The 24,891-nt window shown below is 54.6% G+C and overlaps 2 protein-coding genes across 7 annotated transcripts; both read left to right on the forward strand.

Moving 5' to 3' along the window:
- The first annotated feature begins 12 nt into the window (after nt 1-12).
- MRPL10 (mitochondrial ribosomal protein L10) lies at nt 13-7,290 on the forward strand. Its single transcript, XM_003912653.4, has 5 exons — nt 13-118; nt 2,876-3,045; nt 4,348-4,512; nt 4,768-4,912; nt 6,293-7,290. The coding sequence occupies exons 1-5, from the start codon at nt 67-69 to the stop codon at nt 6,547-6,549; spliced, it is 789 nt and encodes a 262-aa protein (XP_003912702.2). The 5' UTR covers nt 13-66; the 3' UTR covers nt 6,550-7,290.
- A 1,618-nt stretch (nt 7,291-8,908) lies between these two features.
- On the forward strand, nt 8,909-23,509 carry OSBPL7 (oxysterol binding protein like 7). 6 transcript variants are annotated; one of them, XR_639043.3, is made up of 24 exons: nt 8,910-9,081; nt 10,390-10,551; nt 10,659-10,784; nt 10,972-11,025; nt 11,655-11,768; nt 12,138-12,248; nt 12,368-12,485; nt 13,435-13,538; nt 13,922-14,014; nt 14,099-14,231; nt 14,312-14,406; nt 14,595-14,690; nt 15,443-15,580; nt 16,220-16,313; nt 17,000-17,247; nt 17,431-17,568; nt 20,109-20,172; nt 20,271-20,349; nt 21,399-21,543; nt 21,657-21,801; nt 21,887-22,013; nt 22,216-22,338; nt 22,477-22,656; nt 23,169-23,507. XR_639043.3 is itself a non-coding variant. In XM_003912652.4 (23 exons), the coding sequence occupies exons 2-23, from the start codon at nt 10,477-10,479 to the stop codon at nt 22,583-22,585; spliced, it is 2,529 nt and encodes an 842-aa protein (XP_003912701.1). In that variant the 5' UTR covers nt 8,910-9,081; nt 10,390-10,476; the 3' UTR covers nt 22,586-23,509. The 6 variants fall into 6 exon arrangements, 3 of the variants coding, with proteins under 3 accessions (XP_003912701.1, XP_009188414.1, XP_021784636.1); XR_002518065.1 differs by having other exon boundaries at nt 23,218-23,325; XR_639044.3 differs by lacking the exon at nt 23,169-23,507 and having other exon boundaries at nt 8,909-9,081; nt 21,931-22,013; nt 22,477-22,660.
- The last annotated feature ends 1,382 nt before the right edge of the window (nt 23,510-24,891 follow it).

Raw genomic sequence — 24,891 nt, forward strand, 5'->3', positions numbered from 1 at the left:
TTCGCTACCCCACAATCCTTAGCTCTTTCCGTCTCCACTCGGCTTCCGTCCATTCTTCCGGTGGAGATGGCTGCGGCCGTGGCTGGGTTGCTGCGTGGTGGTTTCCTGCCCCAGGCGGGTAAGGAGTGGCCCAGGTCCTCACGGCGTGTCTTGCCGCCGCTCTCTAGTCCTCATCTGCCCTCCTCTACTACTGATTCTTCTCATAATCTCTGACCCCAGCTAGATCGCTGGCCCCGTGCAGCTCCTTGTGATTCCAGACTCTGGTAATCACAGCAACAGCGTCCAGCTGTTGCCTGTCTCCAGAGTTTATTTTGCCTGGACCACTCCTCGCCCAGACCTTTGCATTATGTCTGCATCTTAATGTCTCAGCCTAAATGTCACCTCAGGTCTACCCTTGACTCCTTAGCCCCATCGCAATCTGTAATTTTGCATTTAAACTAAACAGTTGCTTGTTTAAACTTAAACTCCGCAAGGGCAGAACCATGTTAATTCAGCATAGCCAGCAGGTGGCATGGTGCTTGATGTTAGTAAGGGTGCAATAAATATTTGTTTAATGAATGGATTTGAGCACTCAATATAGACCAGGCACTGTGATGACTATTTTTATATGTGTTAGCTCATTTAAATCTTTTAAATCATTTAAATCTGAAGCACCCTGTGAGAAAGACATTCGCATCTCCTCTTTACAGACGCAGCAACTGAAGTTCAGACCAGTTGGGTGGCCAAAGTCACAGCTAGTAATTGGCGGAAGAGAGATTAAAATCCAGTTTCGGCTTGGCGCGGTGGCTCACGCCTGTAATCCCAGCACTTTGGGAGGTTGAGGCGGAGGGATCACCTGAGGTCAAGAGTTTGAGAACAGCCTGGCCAACATGACAAAACCCCAACTCTACTAAAAACACAAAAATGAGCCAGGCGTGGTGGCACGTGCCTGTAGTCCCAGCTACTCAGGAGGCTGAGGCATGAGAATCGCTTACACCGGGAGGCAGAGGTTGCAGTGAGCTGAGATCGCCCGTCGCTGCACTCCAGCCTGGGCTACAGAGCGAGACTCCATCTCAAAAAAAAGAAAAAGAAAAAAATCCAGTTTCATTTGATTCCAAAGCCTGCCTGCAGTCTTAACAGTTAGGTTTTGTGGCTGCTGGCCAATAAGACCTCTTACCCCAGCAAATATCCATACTCTCTGACTGTTAGAGCCACCTTCTATCTGGACCCTTTTCTGAGGTCACATCCCAGTCTTGGGAATGGCTGAAAGTGGGAAGTTCTAGTCTTGGCCCTTGTGTTGAGGATGAAAGGGTCACTTTGGCTCAGGGCTTTTGAGTGCCTCACTTGTTTTCCGTGGGGTGCTCTGTAGCATTACCTGTAAACAGGAAGAGAGGAGGAAAGAGAAACTTGTCTGAGAGCTGTGAGAATGGTGTAACATTTTTTTCTGCTCTTCAAATCATAGGAGAGGATGTCAGAACAGTGGTTAGAGCAGTGGTTTTCAAACTTTAGTATGCGTCAGCATCACCAGGAGGACTTGTTAAAACACTATTTGTGACCAGCCTTGGTAACGTAGTGAAACCTAGTTTCTACAAAACAAAACAAACAAAAAACACTATTTGCTAGGCTCCATCCCAGAGTTGCTGATTCAGTAGGTCTAGGCAGGGCATGAGAATTTGTATTTCTTTTTCTTTTTCTTTTTGAGACAGTCTTCCTCTGTCGCCCAGGCCGGAGTGCAGTGGCACAATCTCGGCTCACTGCAATCTCTGCCTCTTGGGTTCAAGCAATTCTCATGGCTCAGCCACCTGAGTAGCTGGGACTACAGGTGTGTGACACCACACCTGGCTAATTTTTGTAGTTTAGTTAGAGACAGAGTTTCACCATGTTGGCCAGGTTGGTCTTGAATTCCTGACCTCAAGTGAGCTGCCCACCTTGGCCTCCCAAAGTGTTGGGATTACAGGCGTGAGCCACCACACCCAGCAAAATTTCTGTTTCTAACAAGTTCTCAAATGATGCTGATGTTGCTGGTTGGGGTACAGGTGGGGCATACCTTGAGAACCACTAGATTAGACCAGGGGTTGGCATATTATGGCAGGGCCAGTCACTGTGTTTTATAAAATTCTGTTGGTACATAGCTTCGGCTGTCTGTTTACATATTGTCTGTGACTGCTTTTGGCAGAGTTGAGTGTTAGAGACAGAGTACATGGGCCCCAAACTTAAAATATTTATTATTTGACCATTTTAAGAAAGTTTATTCAACCTTATCCCCTTTTTCTTTCTTTTTCTTTTTCTTTTTTTGTCTGAGACGGAGTCTCACTCTGTGCCCAGGCTGGAGTGCAGTGGCATGATCTCGGCTCACTGCAACCTCTGCCTCCTGGGTTCAAGCGATTCTCCTGCCTCAGCCTCTCAAGTAGCTAGGATTACAGGTATGCACCACCATGCCCCGCTAATTTTTGTATTTTTAGTAGAGATGGGGTTTCACCATGTTGGCCAGGCTGGTCTCAAACTCCTGACCTCCAGTGATCTCGCCCGCCTCGGCCTCCCAAAGTGCTGGGATTACAGGTGTCAGCCACCACACCCGGCCTCCCCTTTTCTTAATGTGTTCAAAATATTTTCTCCTTTGTTCTCATTTTTTTCTTGCATTTCTGCACATTAAGAAGAGCTGGAGAAATGGGAACCTCAAGAGATTAAGTAATTGACCTCAGGTCACTTATTGAAAGAGAAGAGAAGCTTTGGAAATTTAGAATTTGGGGTAGACAATTCCTTGTCCCACTCTTGTGCTGAGTCTAGCTCTGTGAGCTGTGCTTTTCTCTGCTAGAGGGTGTGTTTTTTCTCCATCTGGGATAAACTAGGGCCTCCAAGAGGTTGCATCTAACCATGTTGCTGTATCCCCTCACAGGCCGGCTGCCTACCCTCCAGACTGTCCGCTATGGCTCCAAGGCTGTTACCCGCCACCGTCGTGTGATGCACTTTCAGCGGCAGAAGCTGATGGCTGTGACTGAATATATCCCCCCAAAACCAGCCATCCACCCAGCATGCCTGCCATCTCCTCCCAGCCCCCCACAGGAGGTAAGGAGGAGTTTGGATACATGTCACTTGGTGGTGGGATGGTGGATTAAAGTAATCTTGTCTCTGGCCATAGTGAAGTAGGACACTCAGCCATTGTCACTCACGTAATTATTTCACTTTGACTGCCTGATCCAGATACTTTAAGATGAAATCTGCACTTGATTCTATATTGGCTTTTGGGCTCTGGATTGGACGGGCCTGCTGAATTTCCTTCTTGTCTCCAAAAATGTGTGTGAGAGCTACCTGAGCCAGTGGGGTTGGGGAGAGTATCTCTCCAATCTTTTTTTTTTGAGACGGAGTATCGCTCTTGTTGCCCAAGCTGGAGTGCAATGGCGCGATCTCGGCTCACTGCAACCTCTGCCTCCCGGGTTCAAGTGATTCTCCTGCCTCAGCCTCCTGAGTAGCTGGGATTACAGGTGCGCACCTGTAATGATAAATAAATTAGCCACACCTGGCTAATTTTTGTATTTTTAGTAGAGACGGGGTTTCACCATGTTAGGCAGGATGGTTTTGATCTCCTGACCTCGTGATCTGCCTGCCTCGGCCTCCCAAAGTGCTGGGATCACAGGCGTGAGTCACCCCGCCCGGCCATCTTTTTTTTGTGTGTGTGTGTGAGATAGTCTCATTCTGTTACCCAGGCTGGAGTACAGTGGGACATTCTTGGCTCATGGCAACCTCTGCCTCCTGGGTTCAAGTGATTCTCCTGCCTCAGCCTCCTGAGTAACTGGGATTATAGGCGCATGCCACCATGCCCAGCTAATTTTTTGTATTTTTAGTAGAGACGGGGTTTTGCTTTGTTGGCCAGGCTGGTCTCGAACTCCTGACCTCAAGCAATCCGCCCGCCTTGGCCTCCCAAAGTGCTGAGATTACAGGCATGAGCCACCGCACCCAGCCAAATTTCTCAATTTTAAACTAACACTGCAAAAGAGTTATATTTATGATTGGCAAAATGATTCAACATGAGTATAGTGTCAGATTGATAGTTGAAGTAATTTGAACAATATTATTGTCAAGCACTGTTGACTGGGGCAGACTGCAGACCTGTTTTCGGGGGAGTGGAACTGAGCATTTTCAGGTTTGAAAAACACTGCTAAAGACTGCGATTATCTAATGAAAGTGAAAAGGTTAGAGGAGTGGGAGATGTTACATGTCCCTGAGAGTCAGGGGCCCAATTATCCTACTTGTTCCCCGATCTTTTGCACATTTGGGCATCACTGGAAGCCCTAGAACCTACCACAGAGGGAGCAAGGTTGCCAAGAGAAGTCAGCTGATATTTCCTTGGTCATTGCTTTCCAACTTCAGGAGACAGGCCTCATCAGGCTTCTCCGCCGGGAGATAGCAGCAGTTTTCCAGCACAACCGAATGATAGCCGTCTGCCAGAACGTGGCTCTGAGCGCAGAGGACAAGCTTCTTATGCGACACCAGCTGCGGAAACACAAGATCCTGATGAAGGTCTTCCCCAACCAGGTAGGGAGCAGGCCCCTTGGCATGGGTTGCCCATCTTCCCCCAACCCCCACCAGACTCAGACCTCACCATCTGCTCCCCAGAGATGATACTTCTTATTCCTCCTCTCCATGAGTCACCGTCTAATCTGGTGTCTAAGCTCTGATTAGGGGATGAGACGACCCTTGGGTTGCACCCTCAGCCTAATGTGGCCCATGACCCACGAGGTGGCTCTTCCTCCCACTTGTTCCCGATGTCATTTTTTCCTGCTGTCCCAGGTCCTGAAGCCCTTCCTGGAGGATTCCAAGTACCAAAATCTGCTGCCCCTTTTTGTGGGGCACAACATACTGCTGGTCAGTGAAGAGCCCAAGGTCAAGGAGATGGTACGGATCTTAAGGACTGTGCCGTTCCTGCCACTGCTAGGTGAGCAAGCACCCCTGCCAGTTAGGGGTGGGATGAAGAGGGGCAGGTGCTACAGCAGTCTGCTGCCATCTGCTCAGCTTGTCTTGGTAAAACCGTGAACGTTCTTGGAGAGAGCATCCTTTCACGGATGGGGCCTGAGTCAACAGCACATTTATTGAGGGCCGACTGTCATTCCCACACCTGTGTTGTCTCACTACCCCAGGTCACTTCTGCACTGGAGGGAAGACTAGGAAAGGCAGACATGGAGCAGGGAGAGAAAATTCAGATACCTTGAGTCTAACAGTGGGGTAGTGGGTGCTGAAACCCACACAGATGAAGATACTTAAAACAAGTAACCCAAATAAAGGGTGCCGAGGGCCAGTGACCAGTGTTTCTCAGACTCCCCTGATGCTGACTCACTTAAGGGGCAGAGAATACTGCACGTGTCCCTTGGAAATCCAGATTTCATAGGTCTCTGTGGGGAGGGGGCGGGACAGGAATCTGATTTTTTTTTTTTTTTTTTTGAGATGGAGTCTTACTCTATCACCCTGGCTGGAGTGCAGTGACGCAGTCTCAGCTCACTGCAACCTCTGTCTCCTAGGTTCAAGCAATTCTCCTGCCTCAGCCTCTTAAGTAGCTGGGATTACAGGCACCTGCCACCACACCCAGCTGATTTTTTTTTGTATTTTTAGTAGAGATATGGTTTCACCATGTTGGCCAGGCTGGTCTCGAACTCCTGACCTCAGGTGATCCACCCACCTCGGCCTTCCAAAGTGCTGGGATTACAGGCGTGAGCCACTGCACCTGGCCTCATCTGTATTCTCTCTCTCTTTTTTTTTTTTCTCTGAGATGAAGTTTCGCTCTTTTCACCCAGACTGGAGTGCAATGGCATGAACTCGCCTTACTATAACCTCTGCCTCCCCAGTTCAAACGATTCTCCTGCCTCAGCCTCCCGAGTAGCTGGGATTACAGGTGCTCTCCACCATGACTGGCTAATTTTTATAGTTTTAGTAGAGACAGGGTTTCACCTTGTTGGCCAGGCTGGTCTTGAACTCCTGACCTCAGATGATCTGCCTGCCTTGGCCTCCCAAAGTGCTGGGATTACAGGCATGAGCCGCTACACCTGGCCACCTGATTCTTATTTACAAGGAAGTTTAGGAAACACTGACTTAATAGGGGTTGGGGCCAGGTGGATATATTAAGAGTTTTCTGAGGGAAGAGTGAAGAAGTAGGGATCAATCCCAAGCAGAGTGGGTGTGGTGTGGGGCACAGTGGAACCCAGCTCTTGGGGAAGGCAGGATTTTGAGAAGGGCAATGGAGAGCAAGTTCCTAGAGTCAGAAAGCTGTTTTCAGAGAAGAAAGGCATCTGCAAGGAGCCCAGCTGACCCTGTGTTCTTCCAGGTGGCTGCATTGATGACACCATCCTCAGCAGGCAGGGCTTTATCAACTACTCCAAGCTCCCCAGCCTGCCCCTGGTGCAGGGGGAGCTTGTTGGAGGCCTCACCCACCTCACGACCCAGACCCACTCCCTGCTTCAGCACCAGCCCCTGCAGCTGACCACCCTGTTGGACCAGTACATCAGAGAGCAACGCGAGAAGGATTCTGTTGTGTCGGCCAGTGGGAAGCCAGATCCTCCTGACCCTGTTCTGGACTCGTAGCCAGCCTATTTAGCCAGCCCTGCGCATAAATACACTCTGCTCTATTGGCTGTGCTCTCCTCCGAGGGAGATGTGGAAGAACTTGGGGTGGGGGAGTGCGTTTGTCACTTGGTTTTCACTAACAATGATATTGTCAGGTATAGGGCCACTTGGAGATGCAGAGGATTCCATTTCAAATGTCAGCCACTGGCTTCATCCTTAGTTTTCCCAACTTGGGACCTGATAGGAGCAAAGTCTCTCTCCGTTCTCCAGGTCCAAGGCAGAGATCCTGAAAAGATAAGGCTATTATCCCCTGCCTCCTTGGTCACTGCCTCTTGCTGCACAGGCTCCTGAGCCCACCCCCTTGGGGCACAACCGGCCACGGCCACAGTAGCTCAACCAAGCAGTTGTGCTGAGGTGAGAGCCTGCTGTGTGCCAGGCTTTGTGCTGAGTGCCGTACATGTATTAGTTCCTTTACTCCTGACCACATTGTACCCATTTCACAGAGAAGGAGCAGAGAAATTAAGTGGCTTGCTCAAGGTCATGCAGTTAGTAAGTGGCAGAACAGGGACTTGAACCAAGCCCTCTGCTCTGAAGACCGCATCCCAAATTTCTACCCTAGAGCTTCCTCATCAGGTTACCCAGAAGTGGGTCCCGTCCACCATCCAGGTGAGCTTGGATGTTAGTTCTCCACCCTCGAGGTGTACGCTGTGGAAAGTTTGGGAGCACTGCTTTATAATAAAATGAAATGCATTCTACTTCCTTTATTTTGTGGTTTACATGGCTATCCTCCCTATAAACTTACTCTCAGGAGCTTCTCTGTCATCTGACTTTGCTCACTCTTGTTTCCCTTCCTAGGAAAATCCTCTTCTCCTACACCCGTTCTCGCAAATGGCATCCCGCACATGCTTGCCCTGTTAAAGGCAGCTGACAGCTGTATACCCACTAGCTAACATGTCTCTGGTGGTTCTGGACAAAAGGCCTATGGGAAAACTAGGATTCTCTGTTAATGGGGAGTTCTGAGAGCTCTAGGGTAGGAGGCCTCATGCAAGTCTTCATGAACCAGACATTACTAATAAAGGAGATGGGATGCTTAACTCGAAGCCCACCGTCATCCTTGATTGGAGCACATTCTGGGTGGATGCAGGGGTGACCCGGGGAGGGTGGCTGTTCAACATTGTTTCTTGGACTTGAAGCAATGCCACCGCTTCCTTAGTCTTGGACAGGTACTGTCTGGCGGGGATGATCTGCAGCAGCCTTTTTGTGGCCTGGGCCAGGACCAGCTTCCCACAGTGCCTTGCCCTGTGCTGTATGCCCGGGATGCTCAATCACTGGGAAGTGACTTAAAAGGCCCTTGAGGCTCCTGGATGCCAGAGCTTGTCTGACCAGTGCTGCCCAGTGCTCCTGTCCCTCCCAGAACCCTGCCAGGTACTAACAATGCCCTCCACCTGGGGTGGCTGGAGCAGCGCTGAGGCTCTGAATAAAGGCAAGACAGTGGGTGTCCCTGAGAGATATGTGAGACCCTGAAATGTGAACCAGGCCCAGTGAGGATGAAGTGGAAGGGATAAGTGGCCTAAGTCACTTTTGGGGTCAGAGAAGAAACTTGAATCACATCCTTCACCTGAGGCCCCACCTACTTCTTTCCAGAAAACTTTGCTGCACTTGAAGCTGTAGGTCTGTGCCACCTTCATTTGAATGAATTTTAGACCTTTGTTAAGAGCTGATTTTTCATGAGAATTGAGCAGCTAGACACAGTACTCCAGCAGAAGGGTAAAGGGAAGGGAGGGGACCAGCATTGCAGCCCTTTTAACAGCAGCTGTGACTGCCCCAGGCCTGCTCCTGATCAAGACACTGCAGGCTGTAGGGTGTCATCGTATGCACAGGCACTTTTAGATCCCTGTGGGGCCTGACCTAGTGGGGCATCACCCCAGTGAAGGGCCTCAGTGTGGGGACTGCTGGCTGTCCCTCTTCTGGCTTGACTGCCCCTGCTGACTGTGCTCTTGGCATTGTCTTACTGTCCCAGAGGGGGCATCTGTCCCTCCACCATCAACCTGATACTTTTGCTGGCTCCAAATTTTGCAGTCTATTTTCAGATGTAAAATGAGAGGTGGGGGGTGGGGGTTAATTAGGAATTGGCCTTGGGCACTAACAGGGTCACTGCCGTGGTAGTCTGAATAAAGCCTTTACCACCACTGGCGTATAGCCAGCAGTTCCCCAGTCCTCTGATCTATCTGGAACCATGCCCAGTGGGGACTGTGCCCCCGCTCCCAAGCCACATGGATACTAGGGCGGTCTGCTCAGCCCTAAGTCCTCCAGGGAGCAGGGGGGCAGAGCTGAGCGGTTGCCCGGAGCTTGGCGGGAGGAGGGGACAGGGGAGAGGGAGGTGGGGAGATCCGGCTAGAGGAGAGGCTCCGACGTCTCCTTCCTTCCTGGTTCCTGCAGCAGCTGCTGCCACTGCTCAGCTTGGTGAGGAGGGAGCCGGTGACTCGGAGACGGTGACTCAGAGGCAGAGCGGTGTGAGGGCCAAGGAGCACTGGCGTCCATGGACCCTGGGGTAAGGGGGCTGCGTGGCAGCAGCTGACATTCCTGAGAAGAGCTTCCTCCCACCTGAAGCTGGTGGGTCTGCTCCCGAGATGGTGGGAATGGAGGTTGAGAGGGGGCATCCACCTGGCTCGCCTAGACCCCTCACCTTCCTACCAATAGAGCCTCCCCCTCCACCCACAAGCAGTGAGGGGCCGGGATCCCCACAGGGCCTGGAGAAGGGCACAGAGATACCCGAACACCGGAAGAGTTTGGGAACTTTCAATGGCTGAATGCAGGAGTTTCCTCCCAGGTCAGCCTCTTGCAGCAAGGGTCCCTCTGCCCCAACCTCCTGGGCACCCGTTCCTTCCACATCCCTGTCCGTTCTGGGCCTCAGTTCCTCAGGTGCTTGCTAGCTCCATTAGAAGATCTGGGCTGCTTCCCCCACCTCAAACCAGCCTTGCCCCTCTAGTCCCCTCCCCCGTCTCACACACGCAGAGCCTCATGCATTATTGATCTCCCTGTGGAGCCAGGATGGCCAGGGCCAGTGCCAAGGGTGCCTGTGGGCACTGCTGCAGGACCTGTGCAGACCTGGGCATGTCCTGGGCCCCCTCTTCTCTCATGAAGTGTCTCTTTTAGCCCAGTGTCCTGCCCTCTCTGGGTGGGTGGCACTTCTCAGAGCCCCAAGGACTGGGACGGTAGATGGGATGGTGAGGCTTTAGGGGGCACTGAGGGTCCAAAGAGGGCATCCTAGGGGCATGTTTGGTAGGAGGAGACATGGGAAAATGGGGCTATCTCAGGCCTCAGTTTCTCCAAGCACTAGAGAATATGGAGACTAATTGGTGGGAGACTGGGGAGTTTTCTGCAAGGGGATCATGGCAGGGAAGTCTCTGAGTCACGGTGGCAGGGTGGAGGGGTCCTGAAGGCAGAGGCAGCTGGATTGAGGAGGTCTCGCTTGTCCAGTCTCTGAACCCCTCTGTCTCTTCTCGGAGCCTCTTCTGTCACTCCCTTTCTTCACCTCTGAGCACTCCCAGGGAAGCCTCTAAAGAAAGCACTGAATATTTCCTGGAGTCCCAAAGTATGTGCCCAAGGCAGGCTGCGCATATGTCTTGTGGTTTTCCCTGGGCATCTGCCTGTCTGCTGTGTGCTAGTTCATGTCTCAGGGCAGTGTCCATATCAGGTGAAAATGGGTGGGGTCAGGACAGAGGGGCAGACTTGGGAGAGGCATGGCAGGTGAGCAGAGGGTGTGTTAGTGAGTCCTTATCTCAGAGGATGTGGGAGGGGTTGGAGGCGGGGAAGGTGATCAGAATTTGCGCCAAGGGGGTCTTTCTCTTGCTTCAAGGACTCCATCAGGAGCAGGTGACATCCTTCCCCTTCCACCCTGCTCCCTGCTCTACGTCCCCAGCAGGGAGTGGCCTCTCCCTTCTCCATGGACTTCCAAGAGAGGGACCCGCCCTTCCTGCCTGAGAGCGCTCAGTCCTCAAAGCCCAGCAGTGCTCAGCAGGTCAGAGAGCGCGAAAGCAGTGGTGGGTGGGCCAAGCTTGAACCGGACCGGGAGGGGCCAAGGCGGCCATCTCACCAGTGCTCCCCTCCCTCTGTCCTGGACTGCAGGCCTCTGAGCTGTGGGAGGTGGTGGAGGAGCCTCGGGGCAGGCTGGGGACAGAGGGTGTCATGCCTGAGAGGCAGGAAGGTCACCTGCTCAAGAAGAGGAAGTGGCCTCTGAAGGGCTGGCACAAGGTAGGGTGGGCAGGCAAAGGGAGGGGCCAGACATGGGGGCGGGGTGGGAATGGGGGGCAGCTGCCAGGCAGTCCAATGGTGTTTGCATGATGAGAAAGAAAAGAAAAGCTAATTTGTGTGGTTACCCTCTCCCTCATGCCCTTCCGCTCGGCCTCCTGGGTCCTGTCACTCCTGGGCAACATCACAGAGATACTTTGTGCTCGAGGATGGAATCCTTCATTATGCAACTACCCGTCAAGACGTGAGTCCGGGTAGTGGCTTGGGGTTGTGGGAGGAGTCTGGCCCCAGTATGTCCTGGGCAGGCACGGGGTATCCGGAATCGACCAGAGCAGGGTCTGAATCCCAGGTCCACCACTTGCTGAATGTGTGATCTTGGGCAAGTTACATCCCTGGGCCGTAGCTTCCTCATCTCTAACAGGAGAGTGCCTTCCCCCAGGTGCAGAGCTGTCATGGTAAGGGAGGTCATACACACAAGGCTCTCTGGACAGGGCAGAATAAGTGCCCAAGAAATGGGGTCTTTACCACTCTCATCCTGGTCCCATTCTCAGGCTGGGAATGAGGAACTGAAGGCCTGAGTACCCAGGATCTCTCTGGGAGGGCGTTGCCTTCCACAACCCTCCAGACCCCTGAGGGTGGGAATAGTTTTTCTTGATCTGTGACTTCTTAGAGCTCAAGATGTGACTTGACATAGGGGAGCGCTCTGCACATGGGAGGATGATTGACAAGTCTCTACTGATAGTGTGACTTGGACATGAGAGTGAACCTGCCACCTGGCCCTTGAACCTAGAAAGGCTTCAGGGAGATGGTAGCTCTATGGCTCTGAGAGCCTAAAATAGGTCCCGTGTACCCCCACCAACACTTCACTCCCAGATCACCAAGGGGAAGCTCCATGGCTCCATCGATGTCCGGCTGTCGGTCATGTCCATCAACAAAAAGGCCCAGCGCATTGACCTTGACACTGAAGACAACATCTACCACCTCAAGGTGACATCCCTGGGAGGCAGGACATGTGTTGGCCCCCAGCCTGGCAGAGGCATTGGAACACACAGGGGCAGGGCCTGAGGGTCTATGGAGCTCAGGGTCTGTCTCTGAGTTTGACAAGAAGTAAGTTTCCATCCTGTAAAAACTGCCAAGGGCAAACCTGCACTTCTTGGTTGTTACATGGACAGGCACAGATCTAAGGGCTCAGAATCCTGGGCACCTTGCACTCTGTCTCTCTGCAAGTGAGCTTTGCACAAACCTGGCTCTGTAAGAAGGGACTCTGCTTGTCTGGGGATCAGAGCCCTGACTTCTTGCTCTTGGAAAGTGTTCCCTCCCTTCAGATAGCCCTCCCCGTCTCCATCACTTCTGCAGATCAAATCCCAGGACCTGTTCCAGAGCTGGGTGGCACAGCTGCGTGCCCACCGCCTAGCCCACCGCCTGGACATGTCCCGTGGCACACTGCCCAGTACCGCTCACCGGAAGGTAAGGTGGACCCTGGGATGCAGACAGGTAATGTGGCAATTCAGGGGCAGGGGCTATGGGGAACTGTGAGACCCAGGGAGGTGGGCACCATCCTTCCTGACCCTGGGCTCACCCCACAGGTTCCTGGTGCCCAGCTTCCAACAGCAGCTACTGCCTCAGCCCTACCTGGGCTTGGACCGCGGGAGAAGGTGTCTTCCTGGCTGAGGGACAGTGATGGGCTGGACCGTTGCTCTCATGGTGAGGGTCCCTAGGCACAGCACCTCCAAGGGTAGGGCCCAAGCTGGCAGGTCTAGATAGCATTAGCAGGATGGGAAAATATTACTTCCATCCCCACCTCAGGGAGACCCAATTTAATGAGACAGCCTCTGTCTCCAAAGAGATCCAATCTACTTGGGCCCTGTCCTGGGCAGTCCCAGTCTTACAGAAGAGTAAGAATCTGTCAGGGCACATAGACAGACATGGATGCAGGGATGGGAATCATGACAAAGCAGATACTGAATACCCACACGGGGCAGGGGCCTGAGGAGTAGTGCCAGGGAAGGGGTGTGCTCTAGAAAAGGGTTCCTGCAGTAGGGTCTGTGAAGTTGGCGTGAAGGGAGAAGTATAAACCAAGTAGAGAGAGGCAGGGCAGGGTGAGCACATCCCCGGTCTGCTCAAAGGCAGCAGAGGTGAGGTGTGGTCTAGAGACAGAGTAGAAATTAGGGTTCAGGCCCTCCCAGGAAACCAGGGGGCACCACACCCACAGGGGTAGGGACCCGAGCTCTTGAGCAGGTAACAGGGAGCAGTATCAGGATCTCCACGAAGTCAATGTTGGGAGAGTCATGTCCTTGAGCCTGGGCTTGGTGGTTCACGCCTGTAATCCCACCACGTTGGGAAACCAAGGCAGGCAGATCACCTGAGGTCAGGAGTTCAAGGCTAGCCTGACCAACATAGTGAAACCCCATCTCTACTAAAAATACAAAATAATTAGCCAGGCGTGGTGGCACATGCCTGTAATCCCAGCTACTCGGGAGGCTGAGGCAGGAGAATCACTTGAACCCGGGAGGCAGAGGTTGCAGTGACCTGAGATCATGCCATTCCACTCTAGCCTGGGCAACAAGAGCAAAACTCTGTCTCAAAAAAAAAAAAAAAAAAAAAAAAAAAAAAAAAGAAGAGAGAGTGATGTCCTTGTTCTTTCTTGCCACAGAGCTCTCTGAGTGTCAGGGGAAGCTCCAGGAACTACACAGGCTCCTCCAGAGCCTGGAGTCCCTGCACCGAATCCCCTCAGCCCCTGTTATCCCTACACACCAGGTAAGATCCAGGGGAACACACAGGGTCCTGCTCAGGCCCCCGATCCCATCATTTCCCCAGGATGGGTCCTATTCCTCCCACATCGCTGCAGTTTCCTGGAGAGCCACGCATCGCCTGGTTTCCTCCCTACCCCTGCCCCATGTCCAAACTGTGTCAAGGTTGTCTCTGTTCCTCCACGCCCATGCCTCTGCCGGGGTGGCTGTCATCTTCCACTGGGATGTCAGTTGTCTCTATCCACTGGCCTGAGCGGCCCCACCCTCTGTGCTGGGTAATCTGCGGCCTCCTCCATGGCGTAGGAGGCCGTCTACCTCTCCCAGGCTGTGACGGTTGCTGCCCCTTTTCCCCACCCTGTGAGTAAAATTGCCCCCACCTTGACTTGCCAGGCCTCAGTGACAACTGAAAGACCCAAGAAGGGGAAACGGACCAGCCGCATGTGGTGTACCCAGAGCTTTGCCAAGGATGATACCATTGGACGGGTGAGGTGGGGCATGCACCTCACATAGCTGGGGCAGGATGCTCTAAGGAGGCCGGCCCCTTCAGCCCTTCCCCTTCACCAACAGGTTGGTCGTCTCCACGGCTCTGTTCCCAACCTGTCTCGCTACCTGGAGTCTCGGGACTCCTCGGGCACCCGTGGGCTGCCACCCACAGACTATGCCCACCTGCAGCGCAGCTTCTGGGCCCTGGCCCAGAAGGGTAAGTGCATGCTGGGAGAGGCTGATAGGGAGCGGGCAGGAGTGAGTGAGGACTCTGATGGTCTGCCCCACCCCCTTTAGTGCACAGCTCCCTCAGCAGCGTCCTGGCCGCCCTCACCACGGAACGGGACCGACTGAGGGATATGCACCAGGGCTCAGAGTTGTCAAGGATGGGGGTGAGGCCTGGGGGACAGGGTGGCTGGTGGGAGGAGAGGGCTTGAAGCTGAGGACTGCCAGCCTGGGGTCCGATAGCAGATCTGGGTGAGGGTGGGGGTTTGGCAGAGGCAGTCTCTGCAGAGAGGAGGTGGCAAGGTGGGGAGGACCTCATCCTCCTGGCACTGTGTCCCTCACCCTCTCCCTGCAGGTCTCCGAGGCCCCCACTGGCCAGAGGCGCCTCCACTCACTGTCCACCTCCTCTGACACCACGGCGGACTCTTTCAGCTCCCTCAACCCTGAGGAGGTGCGGAGCCAGGGTGGGTTGTGGGGGCCGATTCTCCTGTGCCTTCTCTCCCAGTGGGAGCCAAGGCCCAGGGCAGTGGGCAAGGTTGATTTTTAGTCCCAAGACAGCCCCAAAATTTGGCTCCACTGTCTTTCCCATAAGGTTGGCGACAGCCCCATCTCAGTCATTTTGTAACAATGTGCAGGGTACTTTTTCTTTTAATTCAGAGTCCTCTGATGCAGTGATTCTCACCCTCAACATAACAAAACTGAGACTCAAAGGGTCTAACGGGTGAGCTGAGGCTCCTGCAATTATAGGTGGGCTGAACTGAGACTCGGGCTCTGAGCACAGACTCTGGAGCTGCATTCCACGGGTTCAAATCTGGCTCTGCTGCCTGCCAGCTTTGTGATGCTGGGCCTCAGCGTCCCAATCTGCAAATTGGGGGTGATAATTGCACCTACCTCACGGGGTGGGTGTCAGGATTGAGTGGGTTAGTGCACACAGAGGGCTTGGAGTGGGGCTCAGGGTCAGTGCCAGGAAGTGTAAGCAGTTATCATGGAGCCTGCGTGCCCTCACTCCCAGGCCAGGGCTCATTCTACTATGCCTTTGTCCCCTGCTCACTCCCCTCTGCCTCTTCTGCTCAGAAGGTGTCTGACTCAGCAAAAGTGCCCGGTCATGCCTCCCTCTCACGGGAACTGTCAGGCAAGCGGGTGCCCAACCTGACTCCCCCGGCTTGGCCCCGGAGCCTGACATCCATCTGGTTGCTCCCACAGCAAGAAGCTCTGTACATGAAGGGGCGCGAGCTCACCCCCCAGCTGTCGCAGACCAGCATCCTGTCCCTTGCTGATTCCCACACAGAGTTCTTCGATGCCTGTGAGGTTCTCCTGTCCGCCAGCTCTTCTGAGAATGAGGTGAGGGAAGAGGGAAGCTGGCAGTGAGGCGGGGCGGTTGGGGGGGACCTTGGGAACAGAAGGGTGGGGTCCACAGAGACCATAGATTCCTCAGCCCCTTCTCACCACCTCAGCTACTGTCTCTGGGAATACGTCCAGATCACTTGGGTTTGTGTGGCCCTGCTCAGAAATCTCTGCTGGGGACTCTTCTCCTAGAGGAGTGTGACATTTTTATCCCCATGGGGTTCTCCTGAAACTACTGCCACAGTTGCAACCCCAGTCATCTTCCTATGACCCTGTCTCAGCTTCAGCGCTCCCTTGATCCCCTCTTCTCAGACCCTGAACCTCAGTAATCCCCAACTTACCTTCTGTCTGTGTCCCACCAAGTCCCTGAGCTTTCTCCCACCAGCCACAGGGCCAAGTCCCTGAGCTTTCTACCACCAGCCACAGGACCCGGCCCTCCCTTTCCCAAGGTGGCTGGGCACACTCTGTGATGCCAGGTGTCCCGGGGCAATGTCTTAGGGCTCAGAGCTCCCCCAATACATTCTCTTCCCCTTCCCACCAAAGGGCTAGCTGGGCAGATTCTTGCCAGGCCCTGGGCACTGCCCAGCTGCCCGGGGGAGGCCCAGTCTGCCCGGCCTGTCATCTGTCCCGGCCCAGGGCTCAGAGGAGGAGGAGTCGTGTACCAGTGAAATCACCACCAGCCTGTCTGAGGAGGTGCTGGACCTCAGGGGAGCTGAGCGCTGTCAGAAAGGTGCCAGCTGGGTGGGCAGGCAGGGAGGGGTGGGAGGCAGGTGGAAAAACAGGGTTTGTCCACAGCCCAGGCCCATGCAAAGGCCATCCCTTGTGGTGACTGATGGGCTAGTGGCTTTGGGTGCTGACCCCAGGAGCTAAGGAAGGCCAGGTCATGAACTGGGAAATATTCCAGGAGTAGCTCTGCTGGGGTGGGCCAGGCTCCGGCCTTGGGGCTGGCCTCTGTTGCAGCAGGCTTGCCTAGGGCCTTGGAGGGAGGCAAGAGATCCCACTTTGCTGCTTGTTAGCAGTGTGGCTCTGGACCTGTCATTTTACTTCTGAGAGCCTATTTCCTCATCCATAAGATGGGCTGGGTAATCTGCACTCTGACCTCTGTTTCTGTGTTTATAAAGGGAACAAAAGGCAAGGGTGAGGACTCAGGAGGGGCTCCTGGGGTGCAGGGTTTCTGGCAGTGGGAACCGTCCGCCCCTTTGCATGGCTCCCACCCCTGCCAGCCAACTCAGTCCCTGGGAACTTGTCAGCAGTTAGAGCCCCAGTCACCCTGCCCTGCTGTGAGTCGAGACACAGGCTCAGGGGGGAGTGTCCCAGGGGCTTGGGAGGCAGCTGGGCCCTGGACTGGGCTGTGGGCTTGCCGTGTCTGGGATGGCTGGTGCCCAGTTGGAGAGTGACATGGCAGGGCGGCCCCAGGGGGGTGTGTTCCAGGGAGACCCATGGGGCCACCCCGCCGTCGCTGCCTGCCGGCGGCCAGCGGACCTGGGGCTGACGTGAGCCTGTGGAACATTCTGCGCAACAACATCGGCAAAGACCTGTCCAAGGTGTCAATGCCTGTGCAGCTCAACGAGCCGCTCAACACTCTGCAGCGGCTCTGCGAGGAGCTGGAGTACAGCAGCCTCCTGGACCAGGCCAGCCACATCGCCGACCCCTGCGAGCGCATGGTACCTGCTACCTGTCCTTATGCCCAGCCCAAGGCTGCTTCCTTCTCCCTGGGACCTTTTCTCCCAGAAAATCCTGGCTGGGCTGTTCCTTGCTGCTGAAGTTCCACCCCAAGATCCCATAGTTTGCTTGCTTGGGGTGGCGGCCCTATCCTCAGCACCCTGCACCTGCCTTGCTCCCCGCAGGTGTACATCGCAGCCTTTGCTGTCTCAGCCTACTCCTCTACATACCACCGAGCTGGCTGCAAGCCCTTCAACCCTGTCCTGGGGGAGACCTATGAGTGTGAGCGGCCTGACCGAGGCTTCCGCTTCATCAGTGAGCAGGTGTGGCCTTGGGAGAAGACGGCTGGCCTTGGGTGTCTGGGACAAGGAGAGACCTGGGCTTTGGGACCAGAGCTGGGGCAGAGAGACCAGGGCCTGGGAGAGGAGCATGGGCAGTTGGCTCTGTGCCGGGCTCTGTGGTGCTCCTGGCCCACGTTCTGAGGTCCAGCCACGGGATCCCAGGAGTTCCACCTGGGAGCTCATGCTCTAGGGGCCAATCTTGGGCTAGGATGAACTGGAGGATGAATTGGAGAGAGCTGGGAGTACAGGGGCTGGGGAGAATAGGATGTTCCTTCTAGATGGTGTAGAGGAATGCATGGAGCAGGCTTGGGAAGGTTAGAGATGGGGCTGGAAGACAAGGTGGGCCAGACGCTGAGGAGTCCTGCCAGTGAAGGGAAAGAGGCTTTGGGCTTTTGTATGTGTGTTTTTAAATCCTGAAGGCATTGGCACCATGGAGGATTCGAGGCAGTGGAGTGGCTGCTCAGAATCTCAGTGTGCAAAGCACACCCGGGTGGCATATGCCTGGTTGGTGGAGGCCAACAGGGTCCGTCTTGTCATTTCTGTAGAGCTAATGAGGCCCTGCGCTTAGGCTGCGGTGTTTGGTTCAAGAGCTGTTTATGTGCTGCCCCTGACAGGGCCTGGTGCTTAGCAGGGTACTCTCTCGTGTAGGGAAAGGGGAGGTTTTTGTCGACAGGGAGAAGTCTGGGCGGCCTGATCTGGGGAATTCAGTGGGTGCATGGTGGTGCCAGTTAGCAAGGTGGACAGTGTGTGTGGGAGCACACTGACTATGTGGGCTTGACTTCCACGGGAGATGGCCAGGAGGCTCTGGAGTCGCTGGCTTGGAGCTCCTCCAAGAGCACCAGGTGGCACCAACAGGTCGAGGAGTCGCCAGCTTAGAGGGAGGAGGACATCAAGGGAGGACCGCCCTCGGGAGGACTGCCCGCAGTGTCTAGGGAAGAGGGTAGGCAGGAGCGCTGGGAAGCCCCAAAGGGGAGGGAGCGCGGGTCCCTGGGACCTGAGGGGTGTCATCGGCTACCTGCGTGAGGAAGGTTTCCGAGATAGGATGGGGACAGAGACTGGATTGCAGAGGGTGTAGAGTGTAGGTTTTATAAAAAATAGAGAAAAAAGCAGACTATTTTCCAAAAATTTTACCATGAGGGACAGAGGAGAGAGAAGGTGGCAGTTGGTGGGGGATAGAGGTCGAGGCAGTTTGTGTGTTTGTTTGTTTGGATTTGAAGTGTTGTTGAAAACATGGTGAAGATTGACACAGTACGCTCGTGTGTACAATAGAAAATAAGCCTCCGTCTCATCCCAACGCTCCGAAGGGACTACTGCTACCAGCTTTTGGGATTCCTCCCAGAAATGTTTTACGCATATGTGAACAAAGATGTGTGTGTCTAGAAAAGAAAGGTTTGCTATTTTTTAAGGTGAAAGAAACAGAAAATCTTTATATTCAGAGAGAAAGAGAAATAAAGAGGGAAAGACTGAAGGTGCGGAAGGAGGAGGACGGGGGAACCTGGGGGGCATCGGTGGGAGCAGGCTGACTGCGGCCAGAGCAGAAGGAATCACCTCCCTGACCCACCTCTGTTCTGCCGCAGACTGTGGGAGGCGAATGAGGTTTGAAGGGCCTGGCTTGTGCCTAGGTCCTCAGAGAAGGATTGGTGAGGGATGTCAAGGGCCCAGATACAGGACATTGTAGATTTAGCAGTTTCTTAGTGTGGGTCGTGTCTGTGTTTTGGCAACAGAGTCAGAGCCAGGGGTGTACAGAGGAGGCCAGTGCTGGCATTTCTGGCAAGTGGTGGAGGTGGCTGAGGGTATTAGGTGAGAGTACTGTAAAGGGCAGGATGGGGCTAGCAGACCACGGGAGGGCAGTGCAGTTGGGGACCTGGACATCTTGGCTGGAGCCGTGGGCAACAGGGAATGGAGAGAGAGGCGAGGCAGGCAGGCTGTGGGATGTTGGAATTGAAGGCTTCAGATGTGGAGCCATTCCAAGTGGGGACAAGGCCAAGTGTTTCCAAGGGTGTGGGGTAGAGGTTGCAGGGCAATGATCAGCTTTGGGGTGGGGTGTGGGGGAGATGGTGGGGAAGAGGGTCATCAGCAAGGGCTGCATTTCAGGCAGGGGATGAGGTCCCCACCTATCAGTGGTTACAGGGTGATGATCAGTTTTGGGGTGTGGTGAGGGAAGATGGTGGGGAAGAGGGTTGTCGACAAGGGCTGGGTTTCAGGCAGGGCATGGGGTGGAGGCCCCACCTGTCACTGTTGCGGGGAACTTTTCAGGCTTGAGCAGGGGTTCTGGAGGACGCCATAGACAGGCCAGCCAGGGGAGCTCCTGAGGAAGAGGGAGCGAGAAGGGAGAACATAGAGGCCTCATGGGAAGAAGAGAGGATGATGGGTTTGGGAGATGGCCAAGGGTGATAGGGACAAGAGACCTGGGACCAACTGGTCTTGTGGTACTCAGGGGAAGTGGGGTTGGGAGTAAGGGACTTTGGGGTGCCCTAATGGTGCTCAGGGACAGCCTCAAGAGAACTTCTTTGCTCACCAAGGTCTCCCACCACCCCCCTATCTCGGCCTGCCATGCGGAGTCTGAGAACTTCGCCTTCTGGCAAGGTGAGGAGTAGAGGGCAGGGCGGGGTGGCCCTGGGCAAAGGGAACACCCTCTGGCCTTATCTCTGTTGTTCTCTCTCCCTCCCCTAATCCAATTCCAGATATGAAGTGGAAGAACAAGTTTTGGGGCAAATCCCTGGAGATTGTGCCTGTGGGAACAGTCAATGTCAGCCTGCCCAGGTGGGATTCTTAGACTCTCAGCAGCCAGGCCAAGCCACAGGCAATCCTTCAGGCTGGAGAGGACGTGGCCTTAGGGACAGGATAAGGATGGGATAGGAAGGTCTGTCCTGAAGCTGCTTGCAGTGGGTCAGTGTCTGTAGGTTTTACACCTATATTTACAGCAGTCGCCAATAGAGAAAGATGAAAAGCCTTAGAACGTAGTAGAGCTGGAAGGGCCCATCGAGGTCATCTGACTCAGCGGCTTTCACACTTTTTTGACCATGACTCACAGTCAGAAATGCCTTTGAGACTTCAAGCCAACGCGTACACATACACGCACACAGAAACCTAAATTGATCTCAGGACTTAGGGGTCACAGACAAAATTTGAAAAACTCTCATCTAGCTAATTTTACAGGCAGGGGACTGAAGCCAGAAAGAAAAAGGGTGTTGAGAGCGGTCTGGGTGTTGTGGGAGAGATCCTGGAGTTTGGAGTCAGAAGCCGTGAGTTCTGCCACTCAACAGTGATGCAAATTAGCATGAGCCTATAGTCCCAGCTACTGGGGAGGCTGAGGCAGGAGAATTGCTTCAACCTGGGAGGCGGAGGTAGCAGTGAGCTGAGATTGCACCACTGCACTGCACTCCAGCCGGCCCGGGCAACAGAGCAAAAAAAAAAAAAAAAAAAAGTTAGTGATGCAAGCAGCAAAAAGACTTGACACCTTGCCTGTGACATGACAGTAAAAAGTAAAACCCAAGAGAGGTGAGGATTAAGCAGGATAATGGATGTGAACATACACATGGTTCCTGGTGCCCGAGGGCAGGACACTTTGTGTATTTTCATCTGCGTTGCTCAGGCACTCAGGGGCATTGTAGATGAGTGGAGATGTGTTCACTGAATACGTTCTGTGAAGGCTGCTCTGCCTTGTGAATATAAGTCATCCTTCACTGCAGAACCAGAGCTGGGACCCCAGGGTTCCTGTCACAGACCGACGTGACCTGCTCCAGCAAGACAGGAGGCCCCTGACTCGCTGGGTTCCGGCCAGCTGCCCTTCCTTTCCTTGTCTCTCTCAGGTTTGGGGACCACTTTGAGTGGAACAAGGTGACGTCTTGCATTCACAATGTCCTGAGCGGTCAGCGCTGGATTGAGCACTATGGGGAGGTGCTCATCCGGAACACACAGGACAGCTCCTGCCACTGCAAGATCACCTTCTGCAAGGTACATGTGCCACCCTGACCCTGCCCATTCACCCCCGGCAGCCTCAGTCTCTGGAGGTCACCCTGGCTAGGCGGAAGAGGACACCTCCCTAACCCCTGCCTTCCCCACCCCAGGCCAAGTACTGGAGTTCCAATGTCCACGAGGTGCAGGGTGCTGTGCTCAGTCGGAGTGGCCGTGTCCTCCATCGACTCTTTGGGAAGTGGCACGAGGGGCTGTACCGGGGACCCACACCAGGCGGCCAGTGCATCTGGAAACCCAGTAAGTGGAGGGGTCACAGAGGGCTGGATGAGGCTGGAGCAGCTCAGGCATGGTGCACCTACCCCAGCCCCTTGCCTTCCCCCAGACTCAATGCCCCCCGACCATGAGCGCAACTTCGGCTTCACCCAGTTTGCCCTGGAGCTGAATGAGCTGACGGCAGAGCTGAAACGGTCACTGCCTTCCACCGACACGAGGCTCCGGCCAGACCAGAGGTCAGTGCCGGATGGGTGCTAGCCTAGAACCACCTGTCTCACTCCCTGCACGGAGTACAGAGCTGGGGCTTTGTCCTTCCTTCCCTGAGTGGCCTCAGAGAAATGGGGCTTGTCTAGAGGACAGAGCTGGGCAGGGACAGAGGCCTTGGGTTTGGGGGCCCTGCAGATGGACAGTTCAACTGAGTTTGATCTGGATCCTCAGGTACCTGGAGGAGGGGAACATACAGGCTGCTGAGGCCCAGAAGAGAAGGATCGAGCAGCTGCAGCGAGACAGGCGCAAAGTCATGGAGGAAAACAACATCGTACACCAGGCTCGCTTCTTCAGGTGCCTCGGCCTCGCCCTCCGCCCTGGGTCTCCCCTTGAGCCCTGCTTGGAACAGGGCAGGTGTGGGAGGCAGCACCTTAGGACCCTAGCCTGCCTTCTAGATGTTCACCCCTCACTGCCACCGCCTTCTCCCGCCAGGCGGCAGACAGATAGCAGCGGGAAGGAGTGGTGGGTGACCAACAATACCTACTGGAGGCTGCGGGCCGAGCCAGGCTACGGGAACATGGATGGGGCCGTGCTCTGGTAGCCCTGGCCCCGGGGGCAGGAGGCTCTGGTTCCTCACTCCTCCTGCCTCCATCCCCTACCACGGACACATGGGTGAGGCCAGGCTCCCCCCTTCACTGCCCTTGAGACCAAAGGGGCAGCCCTGGCCCTCCCTCCCCTCTGCTGGCCAGAGGGGCTGCATATCAGCCCACCCCGCACCCCACCGTTTGGGGTGAGAAGTAGAATCTGTGCTTCCCCAGTCTCCTTGCCCCAGACAACCAGCATGTAGGACCCTTTCCGCTTCACCATCCCCCTTCCTGTCCCTTTTGGGGTACTTGGGGGAGACTCTGGCTCCCAGGATCTGTTCCCCATTTCAGTGCCTTCCTAGGACACAGGGGACCCCTTGATTCTCCCCAGGCTTTCTGTGCCCAGGGCTCTGTCCCTGGCAGTGAGGTTGCAGTGAGTGAAGGAGAGATGATCTGTTCTCCCCTCCCCTTCCCCTGCCCATCTCCAGCATCTTCTTCCCCTTCCCTGGCCCTGCAGGGCCTTCTTCAGCTCCCTTTGGTTGGTCCCTGGCCATCCTTCCTGTCCTGGATCCCTTCTCCCTAACTGCAAAATGCCTGCAGCTTCCAGCTCCTTCGTCCCTGATCCTCAAGTGGTTCCCTCCCGTCTCAGCTCAGCGGATCCCCCAGAGTGGAGGAGGCCTCTCCGTGAGGAGGGAGCAGCCCAAGGCGCCTGGCCTCCGACCCACCGGCAGCGAGTGCGCAGGTGTGAGTGTAAGTTCATGTAGAAGAGTGTGTGCGTGTGCATCTGTGCCCTGCTTGCAGGCGAGCAGGGCTCCCTCATGTAGCCCGGCCTTCCCCCTGCTGGGGGTCCGCCACATCGCTGCTCTTTCTCACAGTCTGCCTCTGATGAGGGTGAATTGCTATGACATTCCCAGCTCCAATAAAGACTGTCCCAGACTTTGGCCTGTGACCATTCATTGAAAAACATGTGGGCTCAAGGTCAGCGGAAAGCCCTCAGCCACTGTCATGGGTAAAATGAATTGTGTCCCCCAAGAAATGTTTCTAGTCCCCAGGCATGTGCATGTGACCTTAGTTGCAAATAGTATCTTTGCAAAGACAAGTTAAAATGAGGTCACATTGGATTTGGGTGGCTCTACTCCAGTGACTGGTGTCCTCATAAGTAGAGTGAAATTTGGGCAGACAGACGTACGCAAGGGAAGACAAGTGTGTGAAACAGACACACGGGAGTCGGCCACGGGGAGACGTAGGCAGAGATGGGAGCGACATATCTGAAAGCTGAAAGTGCCAAGGCTGCTGGCAACCGCCCGAAGCTTGGAGAGTCTGAGAGAGATTCTCCCACTGAGCCTCAAGAAAGAGCCAGCCCTGCTAACACCTGGCCTCAGCTATGACAGAATACATTCCTGTTGTTTTAGGTCACCCAATATGTGGTGTACTGTTCCAGCAACCTCAGGAATTGAATACAGCCATCACCAACCTGAGCCAAGAGCCCAGAGGTCATCCTCCCTCCTGCTTGATCCCCTGTCACTTCTACCCCAGGTGTCTCTCTGCACTGGCCCCTTCTCTCCATTTCACCGGCTAGGCTGGGCCCTCATCAACGCTTGCCTGGACTATTGCGGTGGCCTCCAGGGCGGTATTTCTTCTTCTTCTTCTTCTTTTTTTTTTTGAGACAGAGTTCCCTCTTGTTGCCCAGGCTGGAGTGCAATGGCGCAATCTCAGCTCACCGCAACCTCCGCCTCCCAGGTTCAAGCAATTCTCCTGCCTCAGCTTCCGAGCAGCTGGGATTAGAGGCATGCACTCCCACGCCCGGCTAATTTTGTATTTTTAGTAGAGACGAGGTTTCTCCATGTTGGTCAGACGGCTGGTCTCAAACTCCCGACCTCAGGTGATCTGCTCGCCTAAACCTCCCAAAGTGCTGGGATGACAGGCGTGAGCCATCGCACCCGGCTTCCAGGGCGATATTTCAAGAGAAAATGTGGCACTTCATGTCTGCTTAAAATACATCCCCTGCTTCCCAGTGCCTAGAGGAAAATCCAAACTCTTCAACCGGTAGAAAACCACATGGCCCCTGGCCCCCTGTCTGGCACAGAGTGCTGGCCCCCACACTCAGCACCCTAAGTCAGGTCTGTGCTAGTATCCCGCTTTGACCCCCAGGATCAGTGTTCAAGGGCGGAAGGGAGGGAGGAAGAACAGGAACAGCTGCCTTTCCTCCCCTCTGCTCTTGCCCTTGGGGCCAGCTCTGATTCTGAAGCTGTGTGATCTTGGTCAGGTTGCCTTCCCCTTCTGTTCAGAGGCTTCAGTCTCTCATTTGGCTTCTTTCGTGTCT

This window comes from Papio anubis, chromosome 17, assembly GCF_008728515.1.
Source record: "Papio anubis isolate 15944 chromosome 17, Panubis1.0, whole genome shotgun sequence".
In the NCBI taxonomy this organism is placed as follows: Eukaryota; Metazoa; Chordata; class Mammalia; order Primates; family Cercopithecidae; genus Papio; species Papio anubis.